Genomic DNA, 9,727 nt, shown 5'->3' with positions numbered 1-9,727 from the left:
ACTCAGAACACGTTACTCATTTTTCCATTTTATTATAAGCTTTACGTGATTTTACCGTTTCATTATAAATTAACACGTAAACGACTACCAGAAACCACGTGGCTAAAATTTCAACAATGACAACCAGTAATTTTGCCTCCCAGATGAACAGAGATATATATATATATATATATATATATATATATATATATAGAAAATGATAAAATTGGATCATGACGTTATTTCTGGTAGTCTTCTACGCTAGATTTATGCCTGCAAATTAGATTCAGATTTTTTCCTTTTGATTTTTGGCAGATATGGTAAGAAAAATACTCACAGAAAATAAAATAAACATATTTATCATCAAAACGGTAATTAAAACAAAAACAAAAAAAGACCACGATCTGTAAATTCATGCAAATTAAAAAACGAAGAAATTAAATTCTGTATCAAGAAATTTACAAGAAACTTAAAAATCAACGCTTGGAGGTAGTCTTCTGGCACTTTTCTTTGATCCAATGAAATCCAGCGGAGGCGCCTACCTTGACCTTCTTAGCGCCGGTCGAAGCCACCGCCTTGGTCTTCACCAGGCCTTCCCCGACCTTCTGCTTGCATTTTGCGGCGACTCCGCCGTCGCCCTTGACTTCGACGGGGTAGGTGGAGTTGTTGTTGTAATCCCACTGATCGGCCCACGAGGTCTCGTAATTTGCTTTGTCTCCGTTCATGATTGCTCTCGAAAAGTTGAAGCCGGAATAAATCGGCGGAAGAACTCGATCGATTGGGGAGGATGAGAGAATTGGATTGGGATTTTGGGAGGGGTGGAAATTTTTGGAGAGAATTAGAAACGTGAATTTGGGAAGGGTGGGTTTAAGATATTGATTTTATAGGAGTTGGTCCAAGTTTGAAAGAGATCTTTTTCGGTCTCTTTTACCAAAGTCATCGGATCAAGTTATTCGTATCTTTAAAATTTCATCCAACTGTTAAAAATTATTATAACATTTAAAATATCAAAATAGATGAACCGTTTGATGAAATTTTAAAAGTCCAAATTACTTTATCCGGTAACTTTAATGGAAGAGATCCAGAGGATCTGTTTCCGTCCAAGTTTAGGAAATATAGAATTGATAGGTGGACTAATCTTAAATCTGGACGCGTGCTGGGAACCTAAATAGAAATAGAATATATTAAAGGTGTTGGGACACGTGGATTGGTTTGTATTTCAACGATTTCACTTTTGGCCCTTTTTGAATTTTTATGACAATAATGCCCTTATCTCATTTTTCCAATTCTATTTTATTTGAAGAGTGAATGGAATATTTGACCATGAGTATTATAAATGTAACGCATGGGAAATGGAGTGTGTGTTTATAAGTATTTTTAAAATGATTGAAACCGCGGTTAGAAAATAAAGAAATATTTTTTTGTCTCAAAGGTATTTGAAATGCTTACATTCTAAGTAAGGATTGATTGCCACTTAGTATTATGGTATAGTGATATTCTTCTTCACTTGGTGAGATATCTGGGGTTCGATTAACCATATTGTTGTTAACTCATTATAAGGTTAAGCCCACATACTTTTCCTTAATGTCATTTTAACAACACTTTCAAACGAACTTGATAAGTACACATTGTTTTCACTATCTTGCACACTATTTGACACTATTTGTTTTCGTTTGTTGGCTATATTACTTATCACATTTATAATTTATTATAAAAGGTGTGCAACTTATTTATGAAAATTGACATATAAACAACTATTCTTCTTTTATGTGTCACAATATACTTTGATTTGGTTGAAATTAGATACGTGATGGACCCTTACCATCCATCTTCGTCTACTAGGGGCCTAACTCTTGGATTTAGATCTCATCCGGATCTAAATTGTAGGGATCCTACAGATTTTCGCATTTTAATCATTCATCGTGTATCATACGGTTAAAAATCATTTGATTTTTTATTTATTTAAAATTAAACACAAATAGTACCTAACAAAAACTGACCGCACGATGTACGATAAACAGTTAGAAATTCCCGCAAAATGAATCCGGAGAAGATCTTCTTCCCTAACTCCTAACCATTTTTCGGTCAACCAACTCCTCATAAGTCCTATATACAGATTTATGGATCACTGATAATGCAACTCACAAGGGCAAATTTGTCAATCGGCTTGACCTAACTGTGTATTTCCAAAATCCTTCTCGAACAATCCAGAACAAGACTTTTAACCCATAACTGTCACACCGTCATTCCCACAGAGTCGAACAAAAAAGAATAAAGAAAAAAAAATGCCCATGAAAGTCCAAATTTCTATGCGCCCTTACTTCCCCGTTATGTGCTCATAGGCTCATAGCCTCCAAATTTCACCAATCACACCGTCCATATTTTAATATTTCCAAGTCAAATTAGGGAGCCCGTCACTCAGTACTACAATTCAGTAGTATTATTCTTTAATTATAATTTTTTAAATAAGAGATTTTAGATTTGATTCTCGTAAAAAATGAATTTAAATTACATTATTGCGAGCTCATTATGAGGTTTAGCCCACTTCCTCACTCCTTAATGTATATAATACCATTCAAAAAAAAAAAGTCACACCTGGGCTCCCATCAAATGACATGTTAGATAAGGTAACGTTGGGAAAGAAAAATCATATTACTTTTAAGTAAACAATGATTACGAGCACATTCTATACTTTCCAATGTTCTTCATGTCGATAGTTATGTTAATTATTCCTTATGCAATTTTATTTTCTAGCTACAGACTGACTACCTCAAAGTAAAATCAATTGAGATAAAATAAATAAGTGCAAAAGGAAATAAAAAAATAAAAAAAATTAAGAGTGTGAAAATCGTTAATTTTTTTTTTAAGAGATCTAATCTGGAGTCTTGGGCCTTACTATGTGTGCCCTGGGCTAAACTTAGCATTGATGTCCATGGGTCCTAACATGGACAAACTCTTATTGGGTTTTACTTGACGAAAGTTTTCTCCCTTTTTTTTTTTTTTTTTTTTTTTTTTTTTTTGTGTGTGTTTATCTGCTCTATTGTGAGGTTAGTTCATGTGATTAACATTGCATTTTTTTTTCTCTCAAGAAAAAAAAATAGTACCTTTTTTCTTTTACGGTGTATATTAACTTTGAAGTTGCTCGAGATGAGAAGTAGGAGGAGATATTTGCTCTCGAAGAAATGATTTCCAAACTCCCTCGTCATTTCTTTGTACTTTTGCTCTTGCTTCTAACCACATATTTGAATAAATCAATAGTGAATTAAGATACAGAAGCAAGCACAGTAATTTTAGGTGAAAGGTAAATGTGAAAATCATTTCCTTATTCCCGATTTGAAAAAAAAAAATGAAGGTACAACAAGGGTGTTTGAATATACATTCCACTTTCATGTTGCTTTCATCATTATATGTGTGTGTGTGTGTGTGTATGTATATATTAATAGATTTCAATCCTTGAGGTTGAGGTCCCCTCTTTCTCTCCCACTAGAAGCTTCCGGTTGGTATAATTAGGCTGTCGGAGAAAAGGGTGCTTGAATGAATGAATTTAAAGGTTTAATATGGTTGCATTATTGAAATGAAAAGAAAATGCTTCGTTTATATATTTTTCTGAGGGTTGTTATCGACACTTTAAAAAAGTTCATCTTACAATTCTGAAATCACAATTTTCCTCTTATATTTTTCGCGTTCTTTTGATACAACTTCATTGTTCATTATACACGACATGAAAGCAAGACGAGAGCATGCCGCCAAGCACCCATATATGCTAGAAAAAATTGGGTAAGAGTACCTCACCACATTATCCGTAAGGCATTTTTTTACAAAATATCATTCGACAAACTTTGATCTCATCATGTGCGAGAGCTGCCCTAGTAATTGTCTTATTACAGTTTCTATCGGTATATTGTAGGATGTACGATTCTTAGGAGTCACTCAAAAAATGTATGCACTATGTCTCCAAATACTAATCCAACAACAAGGTGTTTGGACCAAGATCATGAACCAATGTTCGATAACAAGGGCCACTACCAAGAGAGAGACTTTTCTTAGCTCATCAGTGCCAATTGGTTCTCTGCTTTTCAAAGGAACAATTTGGATTCAAAGGGACAAACATCCACTTCGGATCTTACTGTCGGAAGCCCAAAGAGGCAAAGACCATGTAATCCAGACCCCTCAAAATTGAATTTGACGGTCCCCATTAACTCATTTCGCTAGCTCACCTCACACAAACTAAGGGCTGCGATTTATCTTTCACACAAACCAAAGGTTCTGATTTCCTAGTCCTTAAGCTTCGGACATTAAAGTTCGAAGAGGATCCAAATTCGATTCAAAGGGATGACAACCACTCTTCAAATGATTTTCAAACCATTCATAAAATATCTTAATACGTTGAAGAAAAAGGATCCAACTCTAAGACATGAATAACCTAGTGGTGTTTATACATACACTAAAGTTCGACTCTCGTCTTCACTATTTCTTTAGCTTCAATCAAAATTATAGCCAGATTGACAACTAATAATTGTAGCGAAAAACACTTAAACAAGCAAATTATAGAAGGAAAAAAAAAACTTCTCACATATATTGCAACAATAGGTGTAATAATAGTTCGATTCTCATCTTCATTGTCACTCGAGTTTTAACTCAAGAAACCAAAAGAGAATTATTACCGTAGTCCGATTGACAACTGACAATACAATAACAATCGAGCGATGTTTTTTTTTTTTTTTTTTTTTTTCTCTCTGTTCAAAATAGGGCTTCAAAGTGCAATTAGAAAGTAAATGTGAAATCACACCATCACTTAATTGCCATAAAATGCGCATAAATACTAAGCTGATCATCTTTCAATATTGCATCGGATCACAATTAGCACCCACAAAACATCATTCTAGTGCTCCTACTTACTTCTTTTCTTCTACCTTTAGACCCTCCCTAAAAGCCCCATTGGAGGTCGGAGGCCAAATCTCCACCGAAGAGAACGTTTTTACGTGCGCCAAAAAGCACCATCATTTGTTAGCCCAAAAAGACGAAGTGTAAACAATTGTACCTACAAAACCAAGGCACTAATACAAGGGGAGCTCAAACACTTGTCACTCTCTGATAGCTCCAAAGGTTCCATTCATGGGGTGGGTCCCGCATGGGAGTTGAATACCGACAAAAAAAGACCACGTTGCCGGCAATGAAAGAGACCATCAAGCAATTGTGCCCTGCCCAAGGCCAATGTTGAGCTCACATGGGACTACTCTTTCTTTTTGTAGGACTTTGATTACATATTAGGGCAACCCATTAAATGAAATCGAATTGTAGCGTTCGAGCCCTGTAATCAGAGCATTAAAATGATTGATCATATAATGGAGGTTGAATTTTAAGTCCAATAACTACCTAAAAGAATGAAACCAATAGTCATAAGGATGTGTTTAAATTCACGTCATAACGACGACATGTAGGTTGTAATTATAGTGTTGACTAAATTCTCGGATCATATTATTCGTTTATCGTATTGATGAGGTCAAATTAAATGCTCAACATAAACTCGCTGAATCAAATTAAGCACACACGCCCAAACCCATTGGATTAGAGTATCGAAAAAGAAATCAAATCAGCAAGCATTTTTCTCACTCGCTTATAGAAAACCTTAAACTATTGTTGGTGATTGGGGAGTGGATGGCTCTGCTCACCTGCACATGCCCTAAGAATTAGACTAATCTTTCGGCCACGTATCATAATTAATTAGGTTGCAATCGGACCTTAAACTTGGGTCACGAACCAGATTAGTGTAGGTGGAGGGAAATGGTTGGATGAGTAGAGCTTAATTTCTCCACCATAAAGGGGAGAAATTGTTATATAAATATAGTGGAGGGACAGACTCAGTGGAAATGGACAAAACTTATCAATCAAATGGGGACCAAAATAGTTGAATCCTGCCCTGTTTTTTCATAGGTCCAAACTCTGTACACAACCATCTGATTCTGGGCTGGTTTGGTATTGCTGTGTTTTGAAAAAAAACTGCTTCTGCTGTGCTGTGAGAATAAGCAGCTGTGAAATAAAGTAGCAAAGTGTTTGGTAAACTTTTTTGTAAAAGTGCTTTTGAAAAAAAAAAAAAAAAGCAGTATTAGAGTGTTTGGTAAACTTTTATGTAAAACAGATGTGAAAAAAAAGCCGGTTTTTCAAAGCTGGGTTTTGCAGCTTCTTGTTTTTGGCTTTTTTTCATCCAAAACTGTGAAAAAAAGCTGAAGCTGAGTGTTTACCAAACACAAAAACAGCTCCCAGCTTTTTTTTATAACAGCTTTTTTCAGAATCACCTCAGTACCAAACCAGGTCTCTGTCCTTAGCTACATAGAATTGCAACGCTAATGTGACGGTGAATCAAATTAATCATGCGGCATACGAGGGAGTATAAAACATGTGGCCGTCTTGTTATTGGATTGGACAGTGGTGTTTTGGGGGGGTGTAATATGTGTTATACTGTCATGTGATGCTATTAACTCACGTGTTATAATATAGATGAACGACATAGTTAATATGTCATTGAGCTAGATTATGACATGGATCGTGTTATTCACACACCCCTTTCTATCTTTCACACACACCTCTAGATTTTCGACTATCGAATCGAATGACTTGAAAAGTATAGCGCCACCCTATAAATAGAATGAGGATCCTCTCCATATCCTCTTTGTGAGGATCCTCCAATCACATCCATTCATCGTATATCGTGCAATAAAAAATTATTAAAAATCTTTTTATTTAAAATTAAATATAAAGAGAATCCTCATTCTTATAAATAATCCCCTAATAATATGAATCGAGTGATAATAATAATATTATGAGGCAGAGCGCCAGCCACACCGAAAAAAGTCCTCTTGCATTGGAGGAAGAGAAGTATTGCATCATTTGATGAAAATCATGATGGATGCAAATCACAATGCAGAATACTAATTCCTACGCTTCACTTCCTTAGAGATTTTTCAATGTGATCGGAACACGGGATGGTACACCACGTATCGTTATATAAATTGTAGGATATGTGTGTTAAAAAGTTAATAACTTAAAAAATATAATTTTCCATCACTTATATTAAAACACGTGGTATACTATCCGTGTTCTGATCCCAATAAAAAAGTTCTCCCACATCCCACCTTCATCACTTTCGCCAACAGAATCTATTTGTTTATATTTTGCAGCTTTATACATCCCTCCTAAAAATGCTCCCATATTCTTTCCATCCTCTATATAATAACTCATTTTCTTCTCCCTCTCCCTCTCCCTGATCATGGAATGCTACTCATCCGATCAGTACCCAGCCAATGACCTCTCTGACCAATCAGAATTTCCCTACATTTCTCAGCCAAGTTTCCAGTCAGTTCCTTCGCTCAACTCACAAAACAACTTTCCAACAAACACTTACCACCACTGCCTCACCACCTTGCAAGGCCACAACTCCTACATATCCTCTCTAACCCTAGCCGGAAACTTCATCTACACCGGCTCGTCCGATAGAGAAATCCGGTCTTGGAGGTGCAACCCTTTACTGGAATTCGACAACGAAAACACTACTCATCATGATCACAACATGGTGGCGGCAGGAAAGGGTGCAGTGAAGTCCCTGGCTATTTCGGGTGATAAGCTCTTCAGTGCTCATCAGGACCACAAGATTCGAGTGTGGAAAATTGACAGCCAGGAGCCCGGTCTCCAAAAGTGCTCGCGGCTAGCCACGCTGCCAACGCTTGGTGACCGCGCTTTGAAGCTCCTGATGCCAAAGAACCATGTCCAAATAAGAAGGCACAAGAAGCGCACTTGGGTGCATCATGTTGACACAGTGTCTGCCCTAGCCTTGTCAAGCGATGAGCTGCTGCTATACTCGGTTTCATGGGACCGTACACTCAAGGTTTGGAGCACAGCAGACTTCAGATGCTTGGAGTCTGTGAGAAATGCACATGATGATGCTATAAACGCAGTAACATCGTCTAATGATGGATATGTTTACACTGGATCAGCAGACAAAAGAATAAAGGTTTGGAAAAAGGACTTCGGAGAGAAAAAGCACTTTTTAGTTGCTACACTGGAAAAGCACAATTCTGGAGTGAACGCACTAGCTCTGAGCAGTGATGGGTGTGTGTTGTATTCTGGTGCATGTGACAGTTCCATTGTGGTTTGGAAGAATAAAGATGGGGGTGGGAATATGGAAGTTGTGGGTGTGCTTAGAGGTCATACCAAGTCAATATTGTGCTTGGCTGTGGTTGCAGACTTGGTGTGCAGTGGCTCTGCAGATAAAAGTATAAGAATTTGGAGAGGGGTTAATAAAAGTTACTCATGTTTAGCAGTTTTGGAAGGGCATAAAGGTCCGGTTAAGTGTTTAACTGCTGCAATTGATGACCTTTGCAGCTCATCTGACTCCTCTTGTGTTATTTACAGTGGTGGTTTGGACTGTGACATCAAAGTCTGGCAGGTCCTTGTTCCTAGTGACCTCTAAGACTCCAATTTACTTTTCTACAAGAAGAACTTCCATGCACTTGAAATTTTACAGTGACGGTATTTAAAAACAATCACAAACTTTTTTACTGTTCATGTAAAAAATGTGTGATTGTATTGAGATACCGTCACCATGACATTCTAGATTAAGTATTGTGTTAGCTAGTGATTTGGTTTCGTTAGGGGAGCAGATTATGTCTGTACTTTCTCTTCTATAGCTCTAGAGGCTATAAACTACAATATCATAAAAGAGAGCAAATAATTTATGAGCTTTCTCTCTGTGTGCTCTAATTATTGGACGGAGTTTCTCTATCACAACCTGCCTGTGGAAGTCACATTCTTCTGTATCTGGCAAAAATATTAAAAAATCTAAATATTTATGTTTGGCCTTCAGAGGGTGACAGATAGAAAACCCACCTCACAAATGAGAAATTGGAAAAAAAATATGGGAAAATCCAAATACGGTAGAGCCAATAATTGACTAATGACCAAATTTGATGTAAATCCCAACTCAAAAGGCTAAATCTCAGATTAAAAATAAATAAATTAATGAAAACTGGAAACACTTTCTTAAAAGTGGCAGATGACATATGAGAAAAATATCACCTAAGAGAGAACACTCTTCTGCTTAGGATTGGTGTAGAGAGAGAGAGAGAGAGAGAGAGAGAGATTAGTGAAACTCACTCATTATCTTGTTAATCTCACCTTCCATTGTCCACATTCTCAATATATATCTTCCTTCTGCTCTAAGTTGGGTTTATTTAGGCAGCTAAACCAAGATTATCTTCTAAATCTACCTTCAGGCTTCTACAATAAGAAGCTTCTTTGACAGGAGCAGGTAGCCAAAGCAGTATCAATCCAAAGCTGATTAATTAGAAATCCACCTACTTTAATATTTAATTATTAATTTCGTAAAACATTTACGTGGAAGTTTAACATACTAATGTTCTACCATTATGTATAGAGTAAACTGCCGATATGCCCCCCTGAACTATCACTCAACTTTTGACTTCCCCCCTGAACTTTTTAATTGGAAAATTAAGGACTTGAACTAATTTTTTTGGCTGATTTACCCCCTGCTGTTAATTTTTCATTCATTCCATCCAAATTTCTGTTAAATGGAAGCATGTGCATAACAATTGTGGGTAGTTCGGTCGCTTCATTCATTAAAATAATTGAAAACCTTAGATTTCTAAAATATAAACCTATGCAAATATGTGTGATTCTATAACTTTTGTGTCTAAAGGTCTAGTGAAGTGACGCTTTTGTCCACAAAGGAGAG

At 36.5% G+C, this 9,727-nt stretch overlaps 1 protein-coding gene across 1 annotated transcript; it reads left to right on the top strand.

The window, feature by feature from the left end:
* The first annotated feature begins 7,246 nt into the window (after positions 1–7,246).
* On the top strand, positions 7,247–8,793 carry LOC137709712 (protein JINGUBANG-like). Its single transcript, XM_068448692.1, has one exon. It carries the CDS (start codon positions 7,247–7,249, stop codon positions 8,444–8,446), a length of 1,200 nt encoding a protein of 399 aa, XP_068304793.1. The 3' UTR covers positions 8,447–8,793.
* Positions 8,794–9,727: the final 934 nt, after the last annotated feature.

This window comes from Pyrus communis, chromosome 12, assembly GCF_963583255.1.
Source record: "Pyrus communis chromosome 12, drPyrComm1.1, whole genome shotgun sequence".
NCBI classification, from domain to species: Eukaryota; Viridiplantae; Streptophyta; class Magnoliopsida; order Rosales; family Rosaceae; genus Pyrus; species Pyrus communis.
This window is presented reverse-complemented; position numbering and strand designations above follow the sequence as displayed.